This window comes from Pocillopora damicornis, chromosome 13 (genome assembly GCF_964200805.1).
Source record: "Pocillopora damicornis chromosome 13, jaPocDami1.2, whole genome shotgun sequence".
Classification (NCBI taxonomy): Eukaryota; Metazoa; Cnidaria; class Anthozoa; order Scleractinia; family Pocilloporidae; genus Pocillopora; species Pocillopora damicornis.
The window spans coordinates 3004826-3018577 of NC_142682.1; the positions used below are offsets into that span (position 1 = coordinate 3004826).

General features: G+C 40.3%; 1 protein-coding gene and 1 pseudogene across 2 annotated transcripts in view; both read left to right on the forward strand.

Moving 5' to 3' along the window:
* The window catches only part of LOC149035016 (uncharacterized), a 36338-nt pseudogene extending 22863 nt beyond the window's left edge, over positions 1 to 13475 (forward strand). The window contains exons 2-3 of the transcript XR_016182185.1: positions 7422 to 8592; positions 9097 to 13475. The product of XR_016182185.1 is annotated as an uncharacterized LOC149035016 (transcript). The remainder of the gene's footprint in view (positions 1 to 7421; positions 8593 to 9096) is intronic.
* Positions 2781 to 6082, forward strand: LOC113671252 (cyclic GMP-AMP synthase-like receptor 1). The gene has a single exon (XM_027187455.2). It carries the CDS (start codon positions 3399 to 3401, stop codon positions 4671 to 4673), a length of 1275 nt encoding a protein of 424 aa, XP_027043256.2. The 5' UTR covers positions 2781 to 3398; the 3' UTR covers positions 4674 to 6082.
* Positions 13476 to 13752: the final 277 nt, after the last annotated feature.

Consider the following 13752-nt stretch of genomic DNA (forward strand, 5'->3'; position numbering starts at 1 on the left):
GCCGTTGTTTAACTATGTGCTTCACAAAATAATTAACTGAAATCTGGCTTTTGGAAGGCGAAGTGAAGTTCTTTTGGATCTCCAAAGGTTTTTTTGGGGAGATGATTCAGCGTGATTTAATCACATTTTTAAGTTTGATAGAATGTACCGATGCGACGGTGCCGTCAATAACCGAAAATGTATACATATCAAACTCATGGGGTACAAATAGTCTTAACATGAATGTAGTGACCACGCCCACTTCAACGCCCCACTCAAATCGAGTGTAATTTTCGAATTGTTATGGAGAGCGCCCATGTTTTTTAGAGTGCGTTGCGTTACATAATTATTAAAAATAGAACGAAGAAGTTTCTAGAACATTTAGTCATGATGACTAAGCGAGAACTTTAAGGAGAACCTTCTAGAACCGTGACTCAGCATATTTTTGTTATGATGTGATCATAGTGTAATGTTTCTAAAAATAACAATATTACAGATCTCTAGAACATTCTAGAACTTTTCCGAAAGATATATAAGGAGTCACGCTAGCTTAAAGAAAAAACCCTTTTAGTGAGTTATAACTGCTGTTGCGAAGAGCCCAGAGGAGCGAGAGCCGGACAGAGTTGTTTACTGGAATTGAAAGCCGTGTGGAAGGCTACGTGAGAGAAAGAATTACGGACGTCGACAGTTTGTTAAAGATTTTCAAGAGAACTGTGAGTTGTGCGGTAGTGCACTGAGATTTAAGTGATATTATTTGTAAAGGGCTCTAAGTTATAGGGATACTGATTGTATTAGCATTAATATCGCTCCGTAGATAAGTGAAAAAGATAGTTATTGTATTGGTTGTCGATATCGCTTCGTAGTTATTACGTTGGTCAATAAAGTAGTTGAGTTGTACGAGTTGTATCTTTCTGGCGGTTTGGAAAATACCGTAACAGAATGTTTTACCATCGTGCGGGTTTCTCTACGGAAAAAGCACTCAATGTATCTCTGAAATATTAAACTATAATATTGTGGCTTTCTATTTCGCTAATTTTCTAACTTGAGGGTAAAGTTTTTCCCTCGTCATTTTTACCTTTTCTCCGAGCGGTTGCGTGAAATTAACAAGGCGTTTTTGATCAAAACACGACTGACCGAGTCACTAGGCCTTTAGGCACAGCTAGCTGTACCATTGGGTAGACAACAAAATACTCTCATCGATTTTTTCTTATGTAACGATAGGTTTTTCGCACTACTAACTGGACTTAAGCGAGAAACGCAACAATAACTTGGGAAAATAGCTTGGTGTAGACCATTTGCAGCGGGAACAGAAAAACACGTCACGGTTTCCTGACACGGAGAGGGAACTTGCTACGTACGTCAAGGATTAGACAGCGTTTGGTTCCACAGTAACTTTATATTAGTTCATGTTGACAACCGACATGACCTCTAGCGTACTCAACTTCATGTAATCGCCACGTGGTCGTCTACGTAATCGAAAAAGCTTTACGATACAAACGCACGGAAGAACCACTAAATTTTTCCGTAACACTTTAAAACCCTCATTCATTGCTTAATTCGGCTGATCTGGCTCCCACCTTGTCCGACTTTAACTGTGTTCGTTAAAGTAAGTATAGACTTCAACCAGATATTTGCTCCAAATAATGTGAGCGGGTAGTTTGAAATCACTGATGATCTAAACTGAAACTTGATTAATCATCATCATAACTCCCCCTTCCTATTTCGGGGTGCACTCACTACCTAGGTTCTATTGGAATGCTTAAGCACTAACGTATTTTTGTTTTAATTCAAGGACAGAAAACAAAAATTTCGTGGGTCGCGAGAAAGAAAGTGGGGCAATTCTAATGTGTGTGGTCCACCAGCTTTTGGAAAGACGTATTTGATCAGAGGTGGCACATCAGCTAGAAACACCAGTCTACTATGCATCTCTTTGTGGCATGACCAGAATAGATGACCTGAGGGTGCTCAGTATATTTGCTGGCAGGAATTTGGCATTTCAAATCAACTTACTAACCTACGATTGGCTCATTGATTGTTTAAAACAAGTTCAGGGACCATTTGCCATTTGCTTTGCTTCTTGATGATGCAGACGACGACGAAAGTCACTATGACCAAGGTGAATACGAGGTAGCTGTCAAAGCATTTCAGGAGAAGGGAAGCTTTAGTGGAAGACCAACTCACGGATGAAATCTTGCAGCTGATTAATCTTGTCTGCGAGGATCTGAGTGTAGGCGAACTGGACTGTGACTAACAGTCATGGGAAGACACTGTGACTGAAACACGTGCGAAACTCCTTGATCTCTGCTCAACCCAGTTTGCAACGCTGTTGTAATAGAGTTCAAACCAGCAGCATCAAACACAGACTAAAACAATTCTCCTTCGCCAGAATTTGACCATACCCAGAGGATTAGTAGTATGGCTAATCGATGTCTTCAGCATTCAGTGACTTGTTTGACTTCGACCCAGAACCTGAACTAAGATTTTCAGATACCTATGTAGGTTAGTTTAAAGACACGATCAAGAAATAACAAACAATTTTCAGCAAACACACTTAGGTTAAAAGGTACCAAAGAAAAACAAATGTCCCTCGGTAACACTTTCCTTCGCTGGATTTAGCTTTGTTTCCTTTTCATTCATGCATGTTCATCGAAATCCGTCGAACAGGAAATTATATGTTTTGAAGCAAGGGGATGTCATGATCTAACACGACATTCTAGGACATAAGAACTAACCGTAGAAGACAAATGTTTAGAGCCTTTCGTTAAACTGCCATTAACAAGAAAGCCAGGCAAAAAGCCTTGGGAATATTGTTTTTTGAGTTCACTTGTTTCACTGATTTTGCAAGTTTACAATAATGTAAGGCACCAGGTGAAGTAACGAGTCAAAGTTTCTCTGTCTTGGGAAGGTTAAAAACGTTACACGAGAATTGAGACTTTTTTTTAGAACTGGATTACAACCTTAAGCTCTTCAACCTTTTTCGTCACGAGTATACGGCACAAGCGTTTGGTGGTGTTAAATAAAGAAGCAAGTGAAAATTTAAATTACTTTTGATGCTTCGACGTCGTCGTTGTCGTTGTCGTAGTTTTTAAAACGCTTGATTGATTGATTGATTGATTGCGGCCTCAAAGCGCAAAGTTTCTAACAGGAAGAGAAACGAAGGGGAATTCTTTGGATGATCTCTTGTTATCCCAATGAGCAGAATATTAAAACCAGAGGAGCAAGCGTTTTATGATACAACTTGAAGGCGCGACGCCAGTGCTTAAAATACCCGTTAATGTGGTCATTTGAGTCTCCCAAGCTGGTTAAGTCACGTGACCACGTCACGACAGGTGCAAGGTGTTGTACAATTGCTGTTTACACGCGGGGAAAATCAATACAAATTTTAATTCAAAATAGCTTTTCTAAGCGTTTATAGCGAAATGAACGCGTTCAGGACAAGGAGCAAAAAGGGGACTAGAAATGGAGATCAAAGGAGCCATATACGACGATTTCCATCTGATTCTGACCTTTACAGGAGAGTCTTGCACAAAAAAGCGATGTCGCATGCAAATTTGCATAAAAAGTTCGCTTCGTGTACTCAGTTAAACAAACTGCCGTCATTTCAGCAGCATCAAAACTGCAAGGAATACAAATATGAAGAGAGGCTTACTAGCGAGCTAAACAGGTTTTATTCCCGTCGGGTCAGGAAGACAAGAGCTCAGGTCAAACGAAACAAGCAACTGGCTTTTTCTCTCGCGTTTAAAATGTTGATTAATGCACAAGTCGTTAACAATCGCTTTACCGTCGGGGAAATTCTACGTAATGGGGCAAATTATGGTGATATGGTGGAAATAGAAGACGATCGCTTTGAATTTGGTGTCCCTGTGTACCTTGATGAAAATGGAAGCTTTTCCATCCATCACGCCGAAGAAGATGGCTTTGTGAGACTGCAACTTGATGATTGTGAAACTTGGCAAGATTGTCTTGACAACGATGGATTCCTATCAGCAAATCTTGTTAGGTCAAAACTTCACTTAACGATGAAAAACACTTTAAAATCTTTCAAAAATAACATCGAAGAAGGAAGCGATGAGTATCCAAGTGATGTCCAGAATGTGGAAGTTTTCTGCGAAGGTTCGACCATAGTTCTGCAAATAAAAGAGATAAGTGGATTCATAGCCGTAGAATTGATACCCACGATTGTAATATTACGGGAAAATTTGGAGTGGTGTCGGAGATTTTCCAAATCCGTTCCACCATCGTTTGTTGTCGGTAAAGCGTGTCCTCTGCCTTTAAGCGACCCAGAAACACTTTGGCAATTGTCATTTTTGTCAGCTGAAAAGAAGAAATTATGCACCTTGGGTACAGCGAAATATTGCTTGTTTTTAACATTGGCTGAAATAAGAAGACGAGACCAAACTCTGCGAGAGTTATCGCTGTACCATTTACAAACCGTTCTGTTCCTAGTTGGGGATGCGATCAATGATCCCATGAAATGGAGCAAGGATAAGATAGGCGAGCGTTTCTTGGATGTGCTTCGTTGTTTGGAGACATTTTTAGAAAATAAAAACTGTCCGCATTATTATATGCCGAACAACAATCTATTTGCGAGTATGAATGCCGTCACCATTGCTACTCTCAAGGACAGAGTGAGGAGAATGATGAAACCAACTTGCGTGGCTTGTGGTGTGGCGACAATTTGTAAAAGTGACTGAGGTCCGGGGAGGGAAAATAAATGGCCATTCGTGATCTCTCGCCTTTACTAGTGGTCATTCAGAGTGATTCGTGGCCACTCGCCTTTACTCGTGGTCATTTACGGTAATTCGTGGTTATTCGTGGCCACTCGTGATCATTCGTGGTCACTCGTGGTCCCTTTTGTGTACCTGCAGAGGCGATAGAAAATCTTGTCTTGGCTTGTTGTAATAAAACACCAATCCTAGTCGTAAGAAGAATGGGAACAAAGGGAGTTGTTCGTCTTATATGGAATTACGGAAATTTCGTTTTATAGTTTCTTCACGGAAATCAATTGAGATTCTCACAAGCTTCGCAGTGAATATTGCTTGTGAAGTTTGGAACTTTTTTTATACTGGTAAGTAAAACGCAGTAAACTTTGGTTCTCTAGAGGAGCGAACAATGGGCATGTAGACTATAAATACAGCGACAATTTAGTATTTTAGACCGTGTTCTGACTGCAAATCACATCTCGGTTAACAGTTTAAAGAAAGCCAGAGCATTGTTTTAGTTTAGTCGTGTCAGTCTGTCGGACACACATAGAGTCGTTATGACACAAATATTTGCTCCGCTCTGGTTTTTATGTGGTATGATTAATGCATGATTCATCTAAATGTCTTCATTTTAGCGTCAAAATAAACAACTTGTGATCGATCACGTATGTTCCTAGTTAGTGACACAACTGAAATATAGTGTACCATGCTTTTGTGTCTCTTGCTTTTATTTCGTTTGTGCTTTGATTTTAAAGCTATTTTGTTGAAGTTGGATTGAAAGAAAGTGAAATATACTGTGTTAGCTCTCTATTTCCGCTTTCGCTTTCGGTAACATTTAGGGACTTTCGCCAGGAATCCTACACTTTAGTGAAACACTCGATTAGTAATCTTATCCTAATTTGTAGTGGCTAAAAATAATGGAAATTAGTATGTATAGGTAATCACATGAGGCCAAGTACTATTAAGGATTTATTGCACGAGAGTTTTCAAAATTTTCCAAAATTGCCCGAGTCGCGAAGCGACGAGGGCAATTTGGAAAATTTTGAAAACTCAAGTGCAATTAATCCTTAATAGTACGAGGTCTCATGGGATTACTTGTTTATCAATAAAGGGCAAAATTTATACGAAGGAAAATCACGCGCGCAGTCGCTATGCAACGGATTAGCCAATCATTAACAGGTAATCATGCCCTCTCTTGATTACTAAAAATGCCCTCGATTAAGAAAAAAATGCCCTCTCTCTCAACCAATCAGCGCTCAGTAATTTTGCCCTTTATTGATAAGAATGTAATAACATACTCGAGAAATGTATCAGCTGGTAACAGAAATTTGCTCTTTTTCCACGAGGGGAATATCATGAGCACGAGTGCCTATATTAAAATGAGATGATTCATTATTGAACATAAGGACTCATATTTCATACAGAAGGAAGTAAGCTTCAAATTGTTTAAGGTACACTGTAAAAATTTTGGGATCACGAGAAATGTGCTCATCGTACATTTCGAAGGCAAAATTTGTTGCTCGGTGAGCTTTGATATTTCGTGACGTAGCGATGACTTAATTGTTTGGATCACAATCAACTCTGAGGACTGCGCGAAATTTCTTCACGTAATTAGACAGCAGTTAAATTGTTGTTTTGTTTTATCTTGATTGGTTTCGTTTTGCACAAATAGCGCGCAACGACAGTTAATACCAAGGGTAAGCTAGAATGTCCTGAGCCTAGAAGTTTTAGGATGTTGCGCAACGCTCCTCGAAGCTGAGCAGGAGCGTTGCGTGACGTTCCAGAGAATAGCCGCAAGGCGCAAGTTCCTAAAGAAACTGTGGTGGTGGGGGTGGGGGTGGGAAGGGGAGAAATGGGTATCACGTGATAACGTGTTTTTTTTATCAACTGACTTGATAATTGGTTAAGAATATATGAAAGTCATATATTTGAACTGCGGATAAAGAAGTGAATGAAAGTGATCCTCGCAGTAATTTGCACTACTTAGGCAGTAGTGAAAATAAGGCCTGAAAAAAATTCAGGCCTGTACGGGATTTGAACCCATGACCTCTGCGATACCGGTACAGCGCTCTACCAACTGAGCTAACAAGCCAACTGGGAGCTGGAACTGGTTCCAGCTCCCAGTTGGCTTGTTAGCTCAGTTGGTAGAGCGCTGCACCGGTATCGCAGAGGTCATGGGTTCAAATCCCGTACAGGCCTGAATTTTTTTCAGGCCTTATTTTCACTACTGCCTAAGTAGTGCAAATTACTGCGAGGATCACTTTCATTCACTGACTTGATAATGTAAATAATTTCGATTCAAAAGCTGACCTTCGAGCGTTAGCAATACGCCTTCGCTCTGTCGAAGGGCTTATTCTTGAAACGTACGCAGGATTGGTTTTTTCTAGCTCCTCCTCCTGGTCTTTTCACCCTTTAACCCCTAAGAGCGACAAGCATCTAATTTCTCCTTACAATATCACCGCTGAATCGTGCAGTAAGGTCGCGAGAATAAAGGAAATGATCAGCAGCTAAAGAAGCTGTTGACTGTTACACAAATTCTCCTTGTCAGCACCGTAGGGAATGTATGGGGAAAAGTATGGAGAATATGCATACTGATGTTAGGGTGTACAGGGTTAAGGTCCTGATTACTTAGGTTTTGTTTCCGATTGACTTAATTGTTAGTGTTTAATGTAGTTTGGATGCCATTTATTCGTTTTAGAGCTTTCTTCAGACATCATCAAAGTTGCACTTTCTTTGCAGATACGATCTTTGGTTGATTGAATATGCTTTGGTTATAATGGCGAGATGTGAACGAGACTATGGTTGTAGTTGAATGTATGCACCAAATTCTCTGGTATGGCATTTAGTCCTAAACAACTGAACTTTTTTAAGTTCTCTTCTGTTGTGCTGGATGAATTTCCAGTCGCTCTTCGTCAAGTCTTCATCTACATGTGGGACACCTTCGTCGCTACTACGCCTGGTGTGCCAAAATGGGACGACTCTGTGACCGTTCTAAACATTTTCGTCGCAAGAGAAGGTGGTGCGAAGAAAGTACCGACGTTGAATAAATCCTCTAAGGAATGGGACTGCACAGCTCTGTTCAAAGCCTCTCTGTTTTCACAAACCTTTGCGATGCCAGACAGGACTGGTGTTAGGAGAACTTTGAATGAACTTTACGTCAGACCATGCGCGTTGCCTCTTGGCGCGTTTCATCCATCTGTTATAAGCCCCACTGGAAACTTGGCAGAGACTTACGCTTTAGCATTAGACCAGCTGCGCTTGCTACGAAATGCTCATTGCCATTCATTAAACACTAAAGAAATGGATAAGGTTACTTTTGATCACCACATTTTTTTGGCAAAAGAGGCACTCACTGAACTTGGTCAAAGTACCACAAAAATCGACAAAATAGGAAGTTTAGGCGAAGAAGACTTCCCGACTTCAAAAACTCAACAATTGGAAGACGAACTGAAGAGAGAAAAAGAAGCAGCGATCAAATTTAAGCAGATCGACGATCATCTCCACAAGATTGAGTCCCAAGTAAAAGATATGAACACTGAAGTTCTGGAAGTTCAAAGGGGAGTGACAGATTTAAGGATAGACATGTCAGAAGTCGGGATAGGATTGGAACGTTACACATCAGTTGTAGAGACCAAATTGGACGGTGTTGGCTCAGAAATGAAGACACGAGTAGAGGCTGTCCGGTCAGATGTCAATGACCAGAACACCCGTCTACGAGATATCCACTCCGACTTAAAAGATGCAAAGACTGAATTCACAGATGTGAAAACGCGAGTGGAAGATGTCTTGTCAGAAGTGAAAGATGTGAAGGTCCAAACAGTAGATTTAGAATCAATTGCGTCAAGTGTGATGGGACTAAAAGCAGATGTTGCTTGCATTAAAGACGTCGTACAAATAGAAAAATCAACAGGTAAGCTGAATTACATGCGTTTGCCCTTCTGTTAAATCTATCCTTCAAATTAAGGAATAGCAGACTTGCTCGCTAAGTTTTCACTAAACCTTGGATTGGAAATGCTGATATCAAAGCATACTGTTCAAAAGCAAAACAAACTTTGCGGAGCAAGTTGGAAATTATACTTTCATGGCCCCCAGAAAGGAAATATTTGATTTGTGAGCAACTCTTTTTGTATCGTTGTATCATTATTCTAAAACGTTAGTTCCTACTTATGTGTACTAATTGATCACATCCTTTACCATTCCAATTAAACGAAATTTAATTAGTTTTCATTAAGGATGTTTTGACAATACACAAATTGCCTATCCTTATATGAAGGACAACTGATGTCAGCTATGTTGATAAACGAATTTGTCTCAAATGGATCCATTGAGGATGTTGTGACAATTTATAAATTGCCTATCCGTATGAGGGAAAATTGATGTCAGCTGTGTTGATAAACGAATTTGCCTCTCTAAGGTCCACCATTTCCTGAGTCGTGTATTCCTTATAAAATCCCACACTTCGTTGGTCGCGGAGGAGAGAGCAGAAATATTTTGGATCAGTTAACAGATGGATCCACTCGATTGGTTTATGTTTGGGGTCCACCGGGATTTGGAAAAACCTCTGTGGCCATTCACGTGGCACATGAGTTGCGAGAGAGGAAGATTCCGGTGTACTTCACATCCCTTCGTGGATTGAAGACCAGAGATGATTTGGTCTCAAATCTACTTGGTATATTTGTAGACGCTAAGGAAGCACTCCACTTATCACCCTCTGATCGACTCATCCAATGTTTACGGAAGTGGCGGTCACCTTTTGTCCTTATTTTGGATAATGCTGACGATTTACTAGAATCTAGAGATATGCAAGTGAGGCAAGATGTCCTAAGGCTTATAGAAGAACTCCAAGTCAAATGCAATCACATAAATCTTCTCGTCACTTCCCGTGAATCCCATAAAGATTTGAGTCACAAGCTCCCCATTCATCTGGAGAGAGTTGGTGTTCTGGATGAGGCTTCTTCGACTGAATAGGTGAAAACATTGCTACCAAAAGTCTCTGAAAGTGACCGTAATTGCATAATGAAGGAATGTGGACAAGTTCCTCTGGCCATGAGATTGATGTGCAGTATCATAGAGGAAGGAACTGTTTCGGTTGGTGAACTGTTAGAAGAAATGAAGAATTTACCTCTGATTGAAATTCTAGACAACGAGAGTAATTCCGATGATTGTCGTCTGAAGAAGATAATGAACACATCTTTTCAAAGGCTAACTTCCAACCAACAAGAAGCATTCGCTTCGCTCGCTGTTTTTCCAGGTTGTTTTGGAGTGGACGAAGCTAAGGCTGTGTTGAATTTGAAAACCGTCTTTGAAGCTAAGAAAATTCTTCAATCACTGAAACGAAAATCTTTAGTAGACTGCAGCGACAATTTTGACAACTTCACAATCCATTCTCTTTTGCGATCCTTCGTCGAGGATCGTAGAAGAAAGGAAGAAGAAATTAAAAGACATTACGCTGAAGCGCAACTTCGTTTTTGCAATTATTACATTTCTAAACTCAGAGAGGCCAACGAAAAGTTTTTAACCGGTTCTTCAAATGACGCATATAAAGCCTTCCACAATCAGCGCGAGAACATCAGGCTAGCTCTTGTTGACGGAAGTAAAGATGAGGATCTTTATTCCAAAGTCGTCGAAGTATTGTCGAAAGCCGAGTTATTTGTCTATGCTGTACTGCCAAATCAAGAGGCACTATTCGATATTCTTTACTCCACCGCAATAGAGGAGGCAAAAAAAAGGCAACGTCGCGACGACGAATGCAAGTTGCTCGCTGCCAAGTCCTTTAATTCCTTGGGCGGGTTTTACTCTCGCCCTCGAAGTTGGGATCATTCCTTAGAAAGTGGAGATCAAAATGCCGAAAATCCTCCTCCAAAGTATTTGGTTTACCTTGGCATTCATCAGTTGCTGTCACGAAATATCGACGACGGCATATCGTCTCTCAGAGCATCAGTGAATCATCTTGGTAATGACAATGACGAAAGAATTCTCAAAATCCTTGCCTATCATGTACTCGCTGTCTGTTACAGAAAAAAGATGGACAAGGTAAAGGTATCCGAATTTGAAACCTTGTGTGCGAAAGAATGTGAATTGTCTTCATGTTGTCCTGCGTTTCTAAATCTTTTTTTACAAAACAGCCATCAATTGCTAGAAGTAGAAGTTTGCTGTGAAAATGATTTAGTGAATGCCATCGAAAAAGATGTATTCTTTTTCGTAGTTATGGCTGAATTGTTACCGCTACTTTACATTGAACTCGAATTTGAGCAGCACATGGTAACTGAACTACCTCTAATGACCAGACACCTCAAACGATTTCACCAAGTTATTCTTAAGCTATTTGATGAAGGAATTCTTCACACCAGGGTGGTTCAGGCTTGTTGCAATGCGTTATATAATTCAAAGTGTTATCAGGAAGCTGCTGAAGGCTTTCGAAGGATAACGGACAGACTTGAAGTCCTTGGAAGCACCAGCAGAAGTGCATATCGAACATACCTTTTCCGTGGCTTATCGCTTACTGAACTGGATAACTACGAAGAAGCTCTTCACTGTTATAAGGAAACGATGGCTATCGCAATGGAACATTTAGATGAAACTCGACGTGAAGGAATTTACGACATTACAAATGTTATCGAGGCTCTGGAGCAACTCTCAAATTGCTTGCACATGCAACGCTATCTAAACGAAACTGCTACTGTTAATCAAACCGACGATTTCAAATCCACCTTTGAAAAGCTGAAAAGTATCGTTCAGTCAGAGTTAGTGAATGTTGGGAGTAAAAATCACGATGAGCTTGCTACTTGTTTAAAGACACTCGCCGACTGTCAGGTTTCGATGAGGAACTTGGCTGAAGCGCTCGATTCATTTCAGAAAGCGATAACCATAAGAGAAAAGTACTGTGATGATCAGGCAAAATTAGCATCATGTTTACTTTCTAAAGGAGATGCGTATTGTGAAGTAAAAAACTACACCGAAGCTATTAAAGTACACCAAAGTGCTTTGAATTTGGGAATTTTGAATTGCAAGGATACAGCTATTATCCACTGTCACCTTGCAATGAGTTACAGTGCACTGGGTGAATTAAGAAAGTCTCTAAATGAACATCAGCTGGCCCTAAAGCTCTTGAAAATACATTTCGGAGACGTCAAACTGACAGCCGCATTTCTCAATTCTATTGGAACTGTGTACTTTAGAATGGGAGAGTATGATGCTGCTAAAGAGAAATTCCAAAATTCTGCCGACCTTATGGCAGCAATATTTAAAGAAAAACATGTATTTACCGCCAATGCGCTGTCTAACCTCAGCAACGTATATTTGGCAATGGAAAAGTACAAGGAAGCTTATGACCCTTGTAAACAGGCTCTTAACATTAGACTGAAAATACTGGGCGAGCATGAAGATACAGCTACCAGCTTTCACTCTTTGGGATCTATTTGTTCCAAGATGAATGATAGCAGAAAAGCTGTCTGGTACCTTCAGAGAGCATCAAAGCTCAGACAGAAGCTTCTTGGAGATAATTTAGACACAGCCCTGAGTTATCACTGTCTGGGTGAGGCGCAGATGCTTAAGGGTGATACTATTGACGCTATAGATTCTCTGCGAGCTGCCTTTAGTATCAGACAGAATACTTTGGGATTCAATAATGACACGGCCACAACTTTAGAGCTGCTAGGGCGTGCTTTTGAAGCCCTCTGATAACTTAACATTCCACGCGCCCTTCAAATCAGGAGGCATCTACCGGTGAGACAGGAAAGTCACACGAACGAGGCTCTGAGTGTAGGCGAACTGGACTGTGACTAACATTCATGGGAAGACGCTGTGACTGAAACACGTGCGAAACTCTTTGATCTCCACTAAACCCAGTTTGCAACGCTGTTGTGATAGAGTTCAAACCAGCAGCATCAAATACGGACACAAAGAATTCTCCTTCGCCAGAATTTGACTATACCTAGAGGATTAGTACCACAGCTAATCAAGGTCTTCAAAATTCAGTGACTCGTTTGATTTCGACCTAGAACCTGAACTGAGATTTTCAGATACGTTTGTAGGTAAGGTTAAGGAAACGATCAAGAAATAACAAAGAACTTTCAGCCAAAACACGTAGGTTTAAAGATACCAAGGGAAGGCAGATCTCCCTAGCTAACACTTTCCTTCGCTGGATTTAGCTCTGTTTCCCATTTATTCATGCATGTTCATCGAAATCCGTCGAACAGGTCATTACATGTTTTGAGGCACGAGGACGTCACGATCTTACACGACATTCTCGGACATAGGAACGAACCGTAGAACACAAAAGTTTAGAGCCTTTCGTTAAACTACTATTAGCACGATAATTTTTTATATATCTGGCGTTGATCAATGTTCAAAACTTAGTTTTATGGCATGCATTTTTAACGAATTAGTTCTGAGGAATATAAGTCACACTTTGTCGTTCTGAATACAGACGTCTCTCAATGCTAGTTGTAGCTCAGTCCAGCTGCATTAGAATGAGTCGAGTGCTTTGTGGAGTCCCAGGAATGTGGAAAGTGCATTAAACCTGGCAAAAAGCCTTGGGAATATTATTTTTTGATTCCACTTGTTTCACTGATTTTAAAAGTTCACAATATTGTAAGGCATCAGGTGGAGAAGCAAGTCAAAGTTTCTTTGACTTGGAAAGGTTAAAAACGTTACGCTGGATGGTGTAGTAACGAGAATTAAGACTGTTTATTTTGGAACTGGATTACAACTTTTCGCTCTCCAAACCGGCTTTTTCGTCTCGATTATACAGCACAAGCGCTTTCTGGTATCAAATAAAGAAGCAAATGAAAATTTAAACAACTTTTGATGCTTGGACTCAAATTGCAACCATTTCGGTTGCTGCTTAATTAAACAGTAGACTTGTTTTCTACACGCAGATTCGCGCATTTGAGTTCTAAGTATTCTGTAAAACAGGGAATTGAGATCTGTCCGAGGAACACTTTCTGTCAAAATGACACACAGTTTTAAGTATCCACGTGGGAAAAGTAAAGGTACTTTTATTGGCTATCAGCCACGGTACTCGGCTGACATTTTAATTCCAGTTTTTTTTTTCTTTTTCTTTTTTTTT